Source organism: Strix aluco, chromosome 21 (genome assembly GCF_031877795.1).
Source record: "Strix aluco isolate bStrAlu1 chromosome 21, bStrAlu1.hap1, whole genome shotgun sequence".
NCBI classification, from domain to species: Eukaryota; Metazoa; Chordata; class Aves; order Strigiformes; family Strigidae; genus Strix; species Strix aluco.
The window spans coordinates 10,731,605-10,748,905 of record NC_133951.1 but is presented as its reverse complement, the minus strand read 5'-3'; the positions used below and the strand labels follow the sequence as shown (position 1 = coordinate 10,748,905).

The window sequence follows — 17,301 nt, the reverse complement described above, 5'->3', positions numbered from 1 at the left end:
TGGACTTTTAGGTAATTTAGAAATTAACCTGAAGTTTTGGGTTGGGGGTTGCTTCCCTCTTTCTCCTCTGTTTCAGAAATTTGTATCTTAAATGCCATCCATAGGAAGCATTTGCAAAAGAAATGAATTACTTAGAGAGGAACTGGGAGGAGGTTTCCTTCCTGAAATCAGAGCTGGCAATCTTTCTAAGTTATTTAATGGTCCCAGTTTCTGAAAACATATTGAAGGAAATATCTTAACAATGAGATACCCACTTCGCCAAATACTAATTGGTATTGTGTCAAATTTACCTCAGCGGTACGTTCTGACTTCATACCTCCTCCTCCCCTATTACCTCTTAGATGTGTATGTTTGCTTGTTTGTTTGATTCTGTCCTAGGCGTACATGAGGACTGGCAGCCTCAGGCAGGACATAGTGTACTTTTAGCTGCCTATTTGTTCAACCTCAGAATGTACCCTCTGAGACAGAAACCTGTACAATTTAAGTTTATTTGGAGAAATCTCTGGCTTTTTTTAGCTCCTTTCTCATCTTAGTCAAGTGATCCCAAAAGTATTTTGTAAATTTTCAGTGGTGAAGGAATTGCTGACATTGCCAGCACAACATAGCCAGCTCCGAAGGGGGAGCTGGCATGTGTTTAACTGTGCACAGTAACATGGCACAATAGTTCCAGACAGGAAATGAAGATGAAGGATGTGTCCATTTAAAATTGGGGGGGGATTTCAGGCAGTCAGGATATGAAGAACAAGGTGATACTCTGAAATAAACATTGAATTATAAACCAGGAATTCCTGCCTCTGACTCATGGGGCAAATCCTTTGGGGGTAAGTCCACAAAAGGAATAGGCGCCTCGGTGCTGACAGACTAAACTATTAGGTTAGAGGCCACCATGTACTCTTAGCAGGTATTTGTGGGAGGAAGACTTGCTTTGGCAACTGCTGTCAGGAAAGACTTGACAGTTGTGAATCCTCAGTGGACAGAATTATTTCTGTCATATAATGTAAAGACAATGAAGTCTGGGATCTCGCTTTGCCCCTTCCCATTGGCTGGCGTCGAGGAGGCCTCTATCTGCACGCTGCCTTTTGTGGCTCTCCGTGCCAGGTTTCAGTGCCCCTGCTGTGTTCTGAAGATGACCTGTTCAAAGGAGCAGGCTCCTGTAGAAACACGGTGTCTAAAAGTTGAACGCTGCATTGGTCACTGTTGAGATACCCAGGTGCTTCTTAGGAAAAGGTTTTTATTCTTGTGGGACTGAAGATGGGGGCCTAATTATGGCAGCTGAGCATCTGCTACTAAAAAAGGGATCTGGCTTTCAGATTTGTTCAGTGCCAGCAGTTCCCTTAAGAATCCAACTTTTATCAGTAAGCGCCCGGTTGCAGATGTTGGTGATTAACAGTACTGCAGTCTAGCCTGTAATTGTTAACCTAAATCTCCCACTGTCTTACTTCCTTTTTAATCTGATGAAGATAATACTAATATCTCCCCAGGGAACTGTGAGTATTTATTAGCTCATTGTACAGTGCTTTAAGGAATACGTTACTATATTTAAAGTTTTTGTATTGATCGAAAAAGAAAGAGAGGGCAGGGGGACATTTATACTCATAACTTTTTTTTTTTTCTTTTTTGCTCTTGTTGCCCACAGAGAATACAAGGGCATCCTGATGCTACTTAGAACAGTCATCTCAAAGATCAGCTGGAAGAAAACAAACCAAGATGGAAGATGTTGCAAATGTTTCAAAAGCTCTGCAGCACTTATTTATGAGTTTGACAGGCTCTTCTTTTCAAAGTTTATTTCCTTACAGGGAACAATAGAGATGTTCTTAAAGCATTTAATGGAAAAAATTACAGATAAAAATTCTCATAGGAAAGTGGTTCTAGAAACCACTGACCTAGGTTCTCATCTTTAATTTCTCTTGCTAATGCAATTTTGCCTTTCTTGCCTCCAGTTCATCATGTTCTGAGGAAATAAAAGGGGAAGCGACAGCTGAGGAAATAGATTTCTACAGTGCAGTAATTACTGTGATGCCAGTAGGATGTAGAAATATTTAAGCTTGCTTTAAACTAGCTAACTTGGTTATCAGTAACACTGCTGTGGCAGAACAGAGCTCAGCACAGCTTGGCCAGCCATGTGTGTACTTTGACATGATCTTGCAGCTTGTGCTGAACTCCCTGTGCTGCAGCAGCTGGACTGCCACCAGCCTTGGAGCCAGCTAATTTATAGCTCACCTGGATGCTCCACTGCAATGAGGGCCTAACGGAAGAGCGAGCTCCGGGCTCTCGAAAAACTTGAATAACTGTTCAGAGATTCAGTACTTTACCAAGTGCTTCTACCAGTAGAGGCACAAATATTCTTTATTCTTTGCTAAATTGCTTTTCCCCTTTAAAAGTTCTGATGCTTGTTGTTTAGTTTGGTGTGATGGTTCTTCGAGGAATGATTGCCCATCACAGTTATTTTGGATGATGCAGAATATAGGTCTTGAGTGGGTAGATATACTACACCCAGGTCAGTGAGTTTGTACCTGAAAATCCTGTTATGTATAATGCTTATTCCTTTGATTTTAGGAGAGATCTGAAGTCGTACTTGTGTCCAGTTTGTCCAGTATGGACCTCCATATCTATCCTTTTACTCTATAGTATGATAAACCACTAACATGGACCCAGTTTGGACCTGGATCTAATCTTTGCAGACCGTGTTTATCTCGGCTGCATTAGTTTAAAAAAAGAACACAAAACAGAACAGAAACAGTACTATCCCCAACCCCTTAACCAGCGGGTCTTTGATATTGCAATTGCCCTCCTTTTCTTGCTGCAAATTAAATTACTACAAGATCTGGGCCATTTTAATTAGAAAATAGTGAAAGAGAGGACATGGATTTGTATATACATACATAGTTACTGCTTTAATCATTGCATCAAAGGCACAAAACCAGCAAGAAATACAAAAGGGTTTTATATCCTCATTCCATACGTTTAAATTTTCAAGCTCCAGTGACTGGCTAATATCTCTAATTTATTGTTCCCTACGCAAATGTTGTTTGTATCATAAGCCTTTCATAAATGACTGACTTCACAGCACTCTTCTGTTGACATGTTCTTTCTAGCATCCCATGAGTGTCCGTACAAACACATTATTATAAGGAATGTGAAAAGGTATTTTAATAAAGAAAACTCTGAATTGAACTTGTCATGGGATCTTGCATGTTCGTATTAGTGACCACTTGCAAATGAATACCTGTAAATTTTTTTATTAGTGATGAACCATATGAACCACTGTATAAATTTACATATGGAAGATGTAATCTCTGCAACAAGTGATTCCAGGCACTTAGATCTGGTGTCATGAACCAGTTTAGCAGCAGTTAAATGCACTAAATTGGTTTAAGAGTTGAGCACAAGAGTGCTTGCATTCACATAACTGTTTTGTTAAATTACAAAGGCAACAGTTCCTCCACAAACCTTTCCGCAGTCCCTGGCACAGCTCAGGAAAGCCCTGGTTTCTGGGACGTTTCAGAATGTCATCTGGGCGTGATGGAGCAGCAGTGGGACAATTCATCTGTTTCAGCTTGTCTCTTGGCTGGAATAATCCTAAACTATTTTGGATTTAGTCTATAATAAAAGATGTTTGCCATACTAAAGCATATCTGATCTGTCCACTTTAACTTAGAGTGCTGTGCACTGCCTTGAGCACTTCTGTTTTGTCTTACAGATATACCAAAAATATTTTAAAATATGGGAGGTTAGATCGGCAGACTTCTCCAGTGAAGACAAGGTGAATGGGCCCATGAAGTAAACAGCTACACAAGGAGTCCAAATGTCCTCTTATGAGCATGTCTTGTGGATGCCAAACAGACCACATTGTCCCACTGGAAACATTTGGGAAATAAGTCTTGAATCTGTTACTGAAACAGATTAAAACTCAGATTAGAGATCAAACAATATGTTATTGAAAAACAACCAAATATGTTGTCACCAAGTTGAGCTCAACCAATATAAAATGAGGTGTGTAGCCAAATATTTACTTTTTGAGAAGACAAGTGGGACAGAACAGCCCCAGGCCCTTTGTGGCATGGCATGCCTTGTCTGAGCAGTTCCACTGACCGCCCCCCACCCCGCTGGCACTAAGCACCTTCAGAAAGGCTTACCCACCCTGCTGCCTTGGTTAACTTTATAATATTTTTACCATTGCAGAGTGAAGGCTTTAGGGATGAGATACAGAAATGCTTTAAATCAACAGGCTCTTCTTCCTTGCCACTGTTAATTTTTTTTCATTTCCGCCAAACTAGCAGCTGCTTATTTTCTTGTCTAACGTAAGTATATTTCTGCGTGCCCTTTCGTGGAAAAATCGATGATGACGTCTGTCTGGTTTGTGCTGGAACCTGCCTGGCAGAGCCGCCGAGCCGTCTGTCCGTCCCTCCCTCGGGGTCACCGGTGCCCCGGGCGGGAGGGACCGCGCCCGGCGCCGGGCCGAGCCCCCAGGCGCCGGCCGCTGCCAGCCCCCGGCTTGGGCCGGTGCTGACCCCTGGTGGCAACCGACCTGCAGGGGTGGCGACCGGTCCCTCCTGCCTCCGCGGCGGTCCCCGCCCGGGATAGCCCCGGGGGGCGGGCAGGGTGCGCGGGTGCGGGGAGGGCTGAGCGCCGCGCCCGCTCTCTGCGCCGGGTTCTAACTTTTTCACGTCTACGTGCATGGAGTAAACTGAGCCTTATGACTTTTATTCCTGCAGCGGTACGATCTCTTCCTCTGGACCTCTGCCACTCTTAAAGAACAGTTTTCAAAATGCAGTGTAAACCTACCAGCCGTGACTTGTTTCCCTCTCGCATAGGTTAGTGAACCGTTTGTAAATGCTGCGGCACTACTTCTGTGCAGAGTACATATCCTGCTCATCGGTGGGTGAATAAACCCCAAAGTTTATTTACTTTTCTGGGGTGTTGTGTGCTTGTTCTGACTGCTCCTTTGTGAGCTTGGGTCGGTTCAAGTTCTTCATGTTGCAATTCATCACTAAGCCGTCTTGCATCATAAGCCCCCAGCTTTTGGGGACAAGGGAAGTAATGCTGTCAGATTGGCTACAGCCGTTCCCTGGTGAGAAAGAGGACAGGTACAGGGAAAAGAAAGCTGGAGAAAAAACCAGAGGTATCAAGTGAAAAAAACACCCCACCAATTAAACTAGAAATCAAACTGAAAGTAATAAAGAATCAGTACAGATTTAAAATGCTAGCACACTGTGATATTTAGAATTTCAAGGCCTTTCTCAATAGACTTCACCGGTCTTTCACCAAGCAGAATAAACATCAGTTTTACTGTTATTTGGGAGGTAATAAGCCAGTTGTCATGTCTAAAGAATCAGAAAGAATGGGGTTTATTGTCTTTATGCTTTGAAATGCTTCACTCTAAATCACAGGTGCTCCCATTAAAAAAAGCTTAGAGAGTCTAGCAATCATGAGAATATGGCTTGCGTGGGAAGCTTCAATTAAATGCGAGAGCATTTATATTTATCCAGGTACTTTGTTTTCTTACCAGCCACAGACATGCTGAGTGGGAAGGCTGAAAAAATTCTCACCATTGCAGGAAATAATCACTGTAATTAAATTTTAAATTTAATAGCAAAAGAAATCACAGTTTCCTCAGGGAGGGAGTCACCTGCAAAGTCTGATGACAGAAAACAGAATAACAGCATGAAGCTGAAATGAAAGATTTAGCACAAGTCAGCAAAGGTCTAGGCAGCCACTGTAAAGGCACTTGGAATATGCCCTGGTCAACCTGGGATCTGCAGTAGCATTGAACTGTGTGTGAAGCTGTGACGGTGCTTGTTAGAAATGGACCTTGCACCGTATCCTGGGTCTTACCACATTCCCAAGGTTAGGAGGAATTCAGATCCAAAAGGTATTGTTTGAGGAGTAATTGCACAAATAAACTATTACTTATGGTAAAGATAGAATCTGGCTCTGAAATTAAGAAATTAGTAATATCTTTCTGTGTAATCCTGAATGTGTAGGAGTGCTAGATGAAATCACTAGCCCTCTTTTGGGGCAGTGAAAATGCAACAGTTTTTTCACTGAATAAAACCCAAAAGTTATCAGTGTGACAGTTCGCTGTCCTCTGGTTACTGCCCTGATTTTTCTGTAGTTGTCTTTTTGATTTAATGTTTTACTCAGGAGATAAAAGGAGATCTTGGAATGAAGGCTTATTACAGGGAAGAAAGAAAGTGAAAATAAAGAGGATGAAAGAGTGGGGTGGGCAGGGCTGAGGGAGAGAGCTCCCCCAGACTGTGGAAGGTTTGGGAAGAAACAACCCATCAGTGCAGTCACCTTAAGGGCTCCGCACTTCACGGTGTTGGCGATGCTCTGGGCAATGTGCTGCGGCACAGTCAGTGCTGTGGAGGTGGCTTGTCCCAAACATCCGCGTGTCCTGTGACCACTAGGAGAAGTAGAAAATATACCTGTTAATAAAAAGCACTTTTGCAGGTAACAGCACCATTGTTCCGAGAAGACAGTAGGTTCAACTGCTGCTGTCAGTGCGTTAGTCCTGTACGGGCCATGTAGTCATGAGGCTCTGAGGAGCTGTCTGATATACAGGGGCTCTAACAGACTATGATGGTGACCCTGGGAGTGTGTGTCTTCAAAACAGAACACGATGTTACACCGTTATTTAGCAGGCATAATCCAAACCCTGTTCAGTGCTAGCACAGGAACTGTGACTGCTGAAATAGCCTGTTTCCACAAAGCACTTATCAACACTTGCACAGGGAGAGCTTGGCTTTAAATCCTCTGCACTGGCTTTTTGTTTATTCATTTTTTCACTACAGGCAGAGCCAAGTCTCCACTGCAACTGACATGGTTTCGCTTTGCAAATCAATGAGACAGTGCTACAAGGGCAGAAAAGTCTCGCCTGTGAACTTCATATTGTTCAGAGCTGCCAGACATCCCTGACTGACTGCTGTCTTCACGGAAGTAATCCGTGTCAAATGGCTGAACTCCCCTGAGGCTCTCACCACCCACCCAGGCTGTTCACTAGTGGGAACTTCTGGGGTAGTTCAGGCTCCTGCCAGCAGTAAGTTGTGGAAATATGTCCTCTCCCAGGTGCAATCACCACTTTCCAGCCCCAGCTTTTCCTTAGGGAACTCTCTGCTCTGGGGATAAGTGCTTCCAAGGCAGTGAAAATGAGCACTGCTGGTGTGCCTCAGGAGTGGAGGGGACAGAGAGGTTGACATCAGTGGGACAAAGATCAGGGTTTGTCTTAAGTGGGCTGAGTCACAGTATTACTGGAAGGGGTGAACTTGGCATCCCTGCTTGATTATAGGCTGTGGGTCTAATGGAAGAAAAAAATGTCAAGTCTATTAAGATGCGGTCAGAGTGTAAGTCAATTAATGAAAACTACCGCCACCCAGGTTATTAAATTAACATGAGATTGTCAATAGGAAATATAGATTGCTTTTGAATAATTTTAAATTATTTAAAGCATAGTAATAATGAAAATCTCGGTCTCCATAATGCAAAACTCAGTTTTGATTTTATTACTGTTTGAGTTGGTGTTTATATTTTTGTTTCAACTTCATGATCACTAAAGGAACAGGAGCTTTAAAGAGCAAGCCATTCTTATCTAGGAATGCCAAAAGCTGCAAAAGCTGTTATGAGGCAAAAGCTCAGAGGGGGCTAGAGATGAGCTGTGATTCTGCAGTGTGATCCATGGCAGAGCTGAAATGAGGTAAAGCCAAGTGTGTCTAAATGCAGTCCTTGCATGCAAAATGATAAATTAAATTTTCTATCCACCAATTGTGTCCATATCACCCAGTCAGGTGATCAGGACTAGAAGGCCTGTTATTGCTTCAATTGCTTTGGCCATTACATCTCACAAGCAAGTTAGACCAGCCATGCCTGATACTCCTATAACTCTCACTACATGTGGCCACTGCCACTTGAGCTGTGGCCTCCAGATGAGAATTTAGCATTTTGTACTTCCCTGGACTCCTGGAACTGCCTGCATATAGACAAAGACAACAGGAGTGAGACCTCCCTGGCTGCAATTTCCAGACAAATTCGGTGAACAGAGCTCAGCCCTGACTCAGGGTATTCCTCAGGGCTGGAATAACAAATCTAAATGTACTTACAGCATGCGTTGGCACTCTTGAAAAACTGGTTCCACCTGTGGTTGCTGAGCCTGTAACTGCCTCTAGACAATCTGTCCTCCCTGGCTGGAAGTCAGAGACCTTAAGGGAGCAGAGAGGGGAAATATGCAGACTTATGAAGAGAGATTCATGTTCCTCCCAGGGACCTCAGGGACTAGTTGATCTCTACAGAAGGATGGTATGTTCAGCATGACTGAAAGTATTAGCTGGCTCAGCCCTGAAACCTCAGAACATTGTGTACGCTGCTTAAATCCAGTTTAGTCATTGCTGGAGGGAGGCAAGGCTGCCCTATTAGAAAACAACCCTGACACACACCTGTGCTTTGTCAAACAAGGAATGCTGAAAGGGTTTTCTTTAACTATAGTTATTTCCTTTTCCTTTCTTTTTTCTTTTTTTAAAGCTGATCTTTTCCCACTGACTTGATTTCTTTCTGACTCTTCCAGGATGAATCACACAGCCCTACGTGTCTATCTGTATACTGAATGGGACTGTGGAAAGCGGACCTGACTAATGTCCCCTACAAGGAGAAAACGATAATTGATGCTTTTTAATTACAAGTTTCCTGCATTATGGTCTAGTTTTTCACCTTATAATCATTAACAGTATAACAGAGACTTAAGTAAATTGCTGCCTTTTCCTCTTTTGTAGCTTATATAGGTCAGATTTTCATGTTTAATGGTTATTATCTCTGACACACTAATTAGTGCACTGACTGTGTGACAAAGGTCACATTTGTGTTTTCTTCATTGCATACAAACATGGATAGGGCTGTGTGCTCACACCAACTGATTGTCCTAATTGCTGGAGTCGTTTCCACCAGGGCACTAGTTTGACTTGGTGGCTGCTTTACACCTCCTTTGTACTTATGTCAGTGAAAGACAAGGTTGAGGGCAAAGGAGTGTCAGCAGTCATCACATCCACAGCACATGTCCCCTGTTCTGCAATTCATAAGTCATAGCAATCACGCTTCATGCATCCTTGACTTTTCAAGCTCTGTGCAGTTGCAGTCAAAGGGATGAAGTTCTTGCCTTTCCATGAGGAAATGAATGGAGCTTTTATTCCCTGTCTTTGACCAAAAGCACTTAAAGGGTTTTAGGCCTGGTGGATTGTTTCTAATAGCAGACAAAATTGATCACCCGGGACTTTGATGCAGCGCTTTTATTTGCAAAGAAAGTACAAAATTCTGTTTCCTTGAACAGAGGCAGAATCAGACAATAGGAGACACTTTCTCTGCATGCAATTTCAGTCCTTTCAGCCAGCACTTTATCCAGAAGCACTCCACCAGCTTTTTTTCTTCAAGGTTGTTCTTGTAGAGTTTATCTGGTTCTGCCTGGTTTTGAGAGAAGGCTGCTCCTGCCAGACCATAGGAGCACACAGCTGCTCCAAGCACTACCTTCCTCCCTGCATCTTCAAAGACCAACATTTCAGTTGGGAGAAACCCTGAATGCATTAGCTTCTCCTCTGGGTTTGCCCTTTTGCCTTCTTTCTTAGGGTGACTGTTCCTGTTTCAGCTGCTTGCTTCTATACCAGAGCTTGTTGTTTCTTATACAAAAGAATATGCAATGAAAGGCAACGCTAAACCTGTTGGGGTCATAAACTTTTGCCTGAACCCTGTGTCTGGATGACATTAGGGTTAGATACTCAGCATGTGTCTTTGTGCTGATGAAGAGTAAGACCTTTACACACTTATTGTCAGTGACGAGGAACAGGAATATGTGATGGAATTGGGGCGAGATGAGATTCTTGCTGCCAAAGTGAAGTTTTTACTATATGCTTCCCTTACCATTAGAGAGAAATCCGCTGTTGACCAATAAGCAGTATGCATTGCTAATACTGGGTTGAATTTCTCTGCATTCCTTGCCCTACTAATCATATTTAACCTTGGGTTTATTTGTAGAGAACTGCACAGAAAGTCCTGTTTAAGAAAGGAGGAAACAGAAAGCCTGGACATCGTGTGTTTTCTTGCAATATTGCCCTGGACAGTTTCCAATTTGTTAATGAATGAACACCGACATCTAAACCATCCCCAGGGGAGTTTCAAGATCCATCAGAGTTGAGTAGGATGTTCCTAAATAGCTGTAACAAGCCCATACTTCAAAAGAAATACATTTCACTATTTTTAAAACATGAAGAGTTTTGGAAGGCTTTGAATATCAAGATTAATTCTGTCTAGATGCAGTAGAAGGCAGTATTGACTGGTGAGTCTCACTCAAATCTGGAAGGTTTTAATATTGCCTGGAATCTGGATTTGATGTTCTAAAAGTATAAGGTATGACTATGTTTAGTTTACTTTTTTTTCCAGAGCAGACTGTGCATTTACTTATCAGATTCCTTAGTATATCTCACTGGATTTATGTGAAAAAGATATTACAGCATCTATCAGCACTTGAAATTTTGACTCAGGGATTCGGGTTGGATAGAATACTGAGCAATGTTTAATTAAAAGATTTAATGATACTCTGAACAAGACATGACTCACTCTTGAACAACAGGGAACCGCTCCTATATATGAAAAAACCCCAAGGTCGTATGGAGCCAGATGTTGCCCTGCACAGTGTGATGCTACTTGCAGTAGGCAGCAATGTAAGATGGCTGTGGGAGCTGAGCAGAAGGGTCAGGGCATCTGGGCAGGTTTGGAGACTGGATAATGCACCAGGTCACTAAAATTACAAAGTGAAGCTGAGCGGAATATTCTCAGTGCCTCGCGTTAGACATCTACCTCAGATGTCTGAGCTAAGAGGCTACTCTGCTCTCTAGTACAGTCTCTGAAAGTCCTGTTCAGAACTGCTCTTTGGAGGTGAACAAGAATTCAGTTGTGGAGGCACTGAGAACATTTTGCTTCAGAGGCTGGGTCCAAATCTGTTACAGAAATGGGCCAGGACGGAGCTGTCACTGGTGTTTGGTTGGTTGTAGAGACAGAAAGGAAGGATTGAATTTTGGCTGTGATTATTTTGTGTGAATGGACAAGTACTGAATGCTCTGTCAGAGGCAGTTCTTTAACATGGGAAAATAGCAGTCCTGTGTTTGGTTTCAAAGCCGTGCTCTTGTTTGTTCCGGGACATAACTGCACTTTCGTGTTCTCATTGTTTAAGCCCAATCTCCTCAGCAAAGCTCAGTCTCTAACTTGCCCCATTTAAAAGAAGATCTCACCCCTATTTTATTCCAAAATGCTGGACTGACTGACATGGACATTTGGGTTTGTTCTACATTACGTGGATATGGGCCACAATGATGTTTACACCTTCAGAACATGAGAAATGCCCTGCCCAGGGGTCCATCTATGCCAGTTCTCTATCTCAGCTGGAGAAACCAAAGTCTCTTCAGTGTTTTATCCCTCTGTGGTAACTAAGGATTCACTTCATGCTGCCATTTCTGATTCCATTTTACCAGTTATACATTCAGCTCCGGATCAGATGTTACTGCTCTCAGAACAAAGACGTTTGAGCAAGATGTCGCTATTTTTATGATAGTGTTGATGTTCTGACCTCACGCCAACACAATCCAGGAACAATTCCCATTAAGTCTATTGATGTGAGTCTTTCCTCGAAGGGGCCACTCAGGAAACCTTACCTGAATTATCTTTTAAAATAGATTAGTTAAATTCTATTAAACCCTATGCAGATATTCATATTCAGAATTAAGTGGCATTAATCTGATTTAGTGTAATTCACTCTGAAACTGAAGAAAGCTAAATCAAATGAATGCCACTTTAATTCTGAGTAACAGCACTCATACAGGACTCCAGTGTAACTTACCTAACCACTTTCAAGTCACACTTGTCATTAATTCAGATTAATTTTTCTGACTTTCCCTGTGAAGACAAGGGACAATAAAATCATCATAGATGACCTGACCATATGTTCTGCTTCTCCCCCCGCAAAAAACATTATGGGCCCAGCTCCTCCTGAATATTGGACAATTGATTTGGAGTTCTGGATCTGAAGGTTGCTGTTCATCTCTAGTCTATAGTCAGTGCTCTTTTCCCTTTACTAACCATTTAAATTAAGCACATAAGTGTAGAACCGTAGCCTCTGTCCAGGCAAGAGTAGAAGAGTACTGCTGGCTGGTGTTAAGGTTCCTGTGGTAGAGCTGTGCATTTGGAAAAGTTGCAGTGTATGTGCCTGGTTTAAATATGTAGCTTCAGCTGTTCTGTATCAGGAGTACTAAATTTACTTGTAGAGTTAAAATAGGTGAATGATTTGGCAGCTAAAAGGTCAGGACACACGCTGTTTATTTTGTGCTTTGCGTTTCCTGATTAATAGAAAATTGTCTGTAGCATCTGATATTATTGTCAAGGACTTCTGGAGTAATGCCTGCGCAGACAAAATGTAGAATAGTGCCACTGTATCCCCTATACCGTCCCCCAGCTTTGTATTTTGTCACAGTTGCACTCTGAAGTACTCCAGCACTCAGACAGCATATATTCTAACTCACAAAGGTCTCTGCGGAGGGAGGGGTATTGACTTCTCCATCATGTGCAGATCAAATTTCAGGCTTTTAGAGTTTTGTGCATTTGCCAGGTACACTGAAATACAGATACCAGCTCCTGCAACCTTCATGTGACTTTGGCAGTATGCACGTGGCTATTCTGCACAGCACATGGACTCACCTCTTCCCCAGAGATGGATGGCATCACTGCTATAGGTATGCACCAGCCATTTTCCCTGTCTGGATTCAGTGTCAGGGGGGGAGATTAGCCTATGTGAGAAGCATCAAGAAGGTTTTGAAGGCCTGAGAGAAACCAGTGCAAATTCACAGCATTCAAAGTGTTTGACCTAGGCTGCACTGCAAAGCACCTTCCTTGGGAACAGGTCTGCTTGTGGGCATCACCTCAGCAGCACGGTTCTAGATCTGCATGCCCCTCTGACCTTGTGTTAGCCTGTCCTGTGAATCCACTTGACCTCCTGGCAGCCATGAGAGAGGTCTTTGTTGTTGCCCTTCTACCAGTACATCAGCCCACAGTTGCAGGGAGATAGGTGGAAGTTAGAACCTCCTCTGGCTCTGAAAATGTGTCTTCTCTGAGTGTGTGCAAGGACTTGATGTGCACAGGAAGCAACAAGAGCTCAGAGTGTCTGCAGGTCCCTGGGGAATTTCAGAAGCAGAGCTGGAGCAAGGCTGGGAGAGCTGCCTGGGGAGGCTCTTGGAGGAGGACGTGACCTGGCTGTGCTCCTCTGTGCCAGCAAAAAGCCAGGCAGCAGCACTGCTGCTCGGAGGCTGGGATCGGTGGGTTGGAGGCCAAGGTGGGCAGATTTGCAACTTAGAGAGTTCAGGTCCACAGGCAACAGTGAAGCCATTAGGCAGGGAGGGAATTGGGAAGAGCTGAGGATGCTATCGTTTCAGTGTTTGAGAAGCAGGAGATAGGCACACAAGCACTGTGGACGGAGCGTGGCATTCGGGAAGCTCATGCTCTTCTCCGTACCCATAGTCAGAACCAGCTGAAGCCTACTGGGAAGCCTTGGCCTTGCAAGTGCTTGCTGGGTTGCTGTACACATTGAGTGGGCTGGGGGGGCCTGTTTGTTTTTTCTGTGCTAAGCCTCTTTCCATTGTGTTTAATATTGTACGGATAACAAACAAACAAAATAACAGTAAAGCTGTTCTCACACATACAAATAAACCATGTACGCCAGGATTCACATGTTCAGGCACAGCTGCTGCCTCATTCGTTTTAAAGCTTCTCAGCATAAAATTGCGAGCAAGCCTCTCCTGCAGTTCTCAGGTCTTCCCCAGGAGATCTGATGGCAATGAGAGATTTGTGAAAACCATGTGGAAACCCAAATCTCATGTAATATTCTTTTCTCACAAAAGTACAAGCTTTAAAATGTCCTGAGCTGTGAAATTCTGATGGGACATTATAGAGAAATGAACTGAGCCTCACAGTAGCTCTGGGAGATAAATATTACTTATTTTACAGCCTGCTCAAGCACTGCTTTTAAAAGGCATTTAAATGTCTCCCTCACATATTCCAAAAGATTGAAGTAATTTTTTTCAAAAGCAGCTCCTGGCTATAGATACCTATTTCTAGAACCTGCAGGCCTGTTGTTTCTCAGAATGATGTCATATTTATACACAGGATACCGAAATATTAAAAATAGTAAGCATTACTTTATTCTCTTGTCTTTTTGTAGGATGGGTGGAATATAAATTATCCAACAAAAGGATTTACTCTTACAGCACTGAATGGTTCAAAAATTCAGAGATTTGTCCTTTTTCCCCTCTTCCATCTGACCGGGACTTGCCTTTAGAAGAGGATTCCTAAGGGGCCATATACACTATGAAGCGCAGAGGCAGGTAACCTGGTCAGACACAGCTTGTGCCTAGTTTTTCCCAGTGGCTGGCTCCAGCCTTTGCTCAGCATGTATCACTCTGTGGAAGAAGCCTCTTCTGAGCACCTGATTTCAGGTGCAAAAATATTTCTCTTGAGGTCAGGTCTTTTAGGCCATATGTTGCCTAAGCTGGGTGCAAATAGAGGGCAGAAAAAGCTTTGGAAATTCTAGTGAATTGTTTATAGTTTCACTCAGCTAAAACCAACCTGTCAGTAATAGTTTCAGCCATAGTCTCTGTACCTGCAGGGAAAACCTGTTGTTAAGAAACAACCATTATCTTATCTTCAGACTTTGGAAACATTAACATCAGCTTTGTATAATGTTTCAAAGGTCTGCCTATATACAATGATGGCTATGAAAAGAAACCTGTCCTAGATGATTGTATACACTTGTACGTATATTTAAAATATAATGTTGTCTTTTTAATTTAAAAAAGACTGCAGAACGAATAAAGGTGATGCAGTGATGCTCACACAATGCAGTCTTTTGCTGGGTTCCTTCAACTCAGGGAGACTTAAGACTGCTGAGTTTACTGCTCGGACATCCAACAGCTTGAAGGATCTGGCCCTCCATTTGATGAGCTCAGTCCTTTCCACACTGAAGCAAATTTTTCCAGGTGCTGAGCACTCCTGGTACCTCTGGTTTTACAGTTACATGCAGGAATCCTGGTTTTAAAAACAGCTACTAAGAGACTTAAAGAACTCAAAGATGCCTGGTGATAATTCACTTCCCCGAGCACTGAACTATCCCCGGAATGTAAACAGAAAAGCAGGATGAGTGCTACCTGCACCTACTTTTGAACTACACTGCAAAACCTACTACCTACCGTATATATAATGCCTAGTGTAACAGGACCCCAAACCTTGGCTGAGCTACAGCCGTAGATCAGATAGTAAACTATTTGAAAATTAATATTGTATATTTAACTCCTTGCGTTAGCTAGTTTGGAGCAATATGAATTCTGCTCACATATCCCACTAAATGTTGACTAGTAAATAACTTGCCTTATCACTCATAAAGCATCATAAATTTGAACACTGGTATGAAATAAGGAGAGTCTGAAAGATCTCGTAGGATTCTTCGTGTTTTAATTCAAACAGAAATTGTTGATGCAAAGAGAAGTGAACTGACACAGCTAAACTAATGCATGGGGTAGCTAAAGAAACCTGGGTAGCTAAGGCTGACATCAGTGTGACCCAGTGTAGATGTTGTAATCTCATTATTAGCTGTCTTCAGAAGCAAGAGCAATTAAGCGAGGGGTGAAAGCATTGGTAAGGCTGTAATGTATTGCATGAGACGTTACTGAGAATACAACCTTTTAACTGATTTTTCTCAGTCTGCTTCAAATTGGGAAATATGAAGAGTAAATAAAACGACCTCCGACACAGTATGTTTCCTAGGTTAACTGCCTAGCTGTTTGGGTAACAGCTGGTTTTTGGCCATTTGTGTAGGTCTCGATACCAAAGTGCTTTATTTTGTGTGCTTGCACCTACATTTCCTGCAGGCAGCAGCTCCTTCTACGAAACGATTTACTCAGAGATGACAGCAGCAAACATTTACCTGCAAAACCAATACACAAGAGTTGACAAGACAAACCCCAACCAAACGCAGCGTTTCCTGGAACTGGCTGCTTGTAAATGTGGTCAGCACAGAACCCCGGAACGCGGCGGTTTAACACCACCACCGGCGGCGGAGCACGGCCCGCGCTGTCCACGGCCCCGCAAACCCACCCCCGTTTCCACCGGGGCTCCGGTTCTCCAAGTGACCGGGCGAGGACGGGATTTCCCAGTCGCTGTGCCGGCCGCTGTCTCCCCGAGGGGCTCCTCGTTTTGGGGAGGCGTTTCCTTGCGTCACCTCTTAACGGCTGCCTGAAACTTTGGCAGCGGCGGCCCGCCTGAGGGGAAGGGGCGCTTCCTCCCTCCCGGGGCGACCCCCCCGGCCGTCCCCTCCCTGCCCCGCTCCCGCCGCCGTTCCCCCGCGCCCGGCCAGGCCTCGGCCCGCCTCACCCCGCCCGCGACGGGCCCGCGCCCCGCCCCGCCCCTCCGGCCGGCGCTGCGGCGGCTCGGGCAGGCCCGGCCCACCGCGGGGCCCGGATTGGCGGCGCCGGGCAGCCCCGCCGCCTCTCCTCCCCCTGCTGCCGCCCGGCGCGGCGCTGGAGGCGCGGGCCGGGGGACGCCGGGGCCGCGCCGGGCAGTGCCATGAGCCGCGGGTAAGGTGAGCGAGGCAGGGCGGGCCCCGCCGCGCCGCCTCGGCCCGCTCCGGGCAGCGCCCGCCTTCCTCGCCGCACCCGCCGGGGCGGGAAGCGCCGCCGCAGCGCCCGGCGTGAGGCGCGGGAGCCGGGCGGGCTCCGCCGGTCTCGGCGGGTGCTGGGGGCCGGCAGGAAAGGGGCGTCCGGCGGCGGAGGGAGGCGGAGGCGGGCCGGGCCGGGCCTAGGGCGGGGAGGGCGGGAGGCGGCTCCCGGGGCGCCCCGAGGGCCGGCCGGGGGCTGATGGCGGCCGTGAGGGGCCGGCGGGCGCTGCTGTCGGGCCGGCCCGCGGGGACCCCGGGGGCTGCGGGGCGGCTGCCGCCGGGTGAGCCGTGCCTGGGCCGGCGGGGCTGGCTGCAGGGTGTATTTGGCTCGGCGGGATGGAGTTACTTCCTCCTTCCATCAGTGTAACTGAGATAAAGGTTTGGCTGAAGTCGGGTATGCAGTTTGGCAGGAGCACTGCTGAAGTAGAAGTGATCCCTTAAAAACAAGCAGCGGAGGAAACAGCGGTAACGTTTATTCTTGCTGGAACTGGGGGGAGGATTTCCAGTTGGCTTTTAGTATCAAAGGCGAGAGGTGTTCTGTCTCCTAAAATTGTTTCCGTCTCTGTTGTCCTAGG

The 17,301-nt window shown here is 45.0% G+C and overlaps 2 protein-coding genes and 1 long non-coding RNA gene across 14 annotated transcripts in view; 2 read left to right on the top strand and 1 right to left on the bottom strand.

Annotated features, from left to right (window-relative positions):
- Positions 1-10,581, top strand: part of PECAM1 (platelet and endothelial cell adhesion molecule 1) — a 47,937-nt gene extending 37,356 nt beyond the window's left edge. For 7 of the 8 annotated variants that reach the window (XM_074847269.1, XM_074847273.1, XM_074847271.1 and 4 more), the window contains one exon: positions 1,637-3,179. In XM_074847269.1, the coding sequence (XP_074703370.1) occupies positions 1,637-1,656 (20 nt within the window). In that variant the 3' untranslated portion in view covers positions 1,657-3,179. Of the gene's footprint in view, positions 1-1,636; positions 4,815-8,557; positions 8,734-10,011 lie in introns of those variants that run through there. The other variant, XM_074847268.1, reaches the window with a different exon arrangement.
- Positions 3,226-8,276, bottom strand: LOC141933011 (uncharacterized). Its single transcript, XR_012625968.1, has 3 exons — positions 8,097-8,276; positions 6,298-6,406; positions 3,226-5,068 (listed from the first exon to the last, which is right to left on the bottom strand). It is a non-coding gene; the product is annotated as an uncharacterized LOC141933011 (long non-coding RNA).
- Positions 7,027-17,301, top strand: part of TEX2 (testis expressed 2) — a 64,407-nt gene continuing 54,132 nt past the window's right edge. The window contains exon 1 of one of the 5 annotated variants that reach the window (XM_074847265.1): positions 7,027-7,039. The gene's annotated coding sequence lies outside the window, so the exon portion shown is untranslated. Of the gene's footprint in view, positions 7,040-16,517; positions 16,652-16,971; positions 17,192-17,301 lie in introns of those variants that run through there. The other 4 variants (XM_074847263.1, XM_074847264.1, XM_074847261.1 and 1 more) reach the window with 4 other exon arrangements.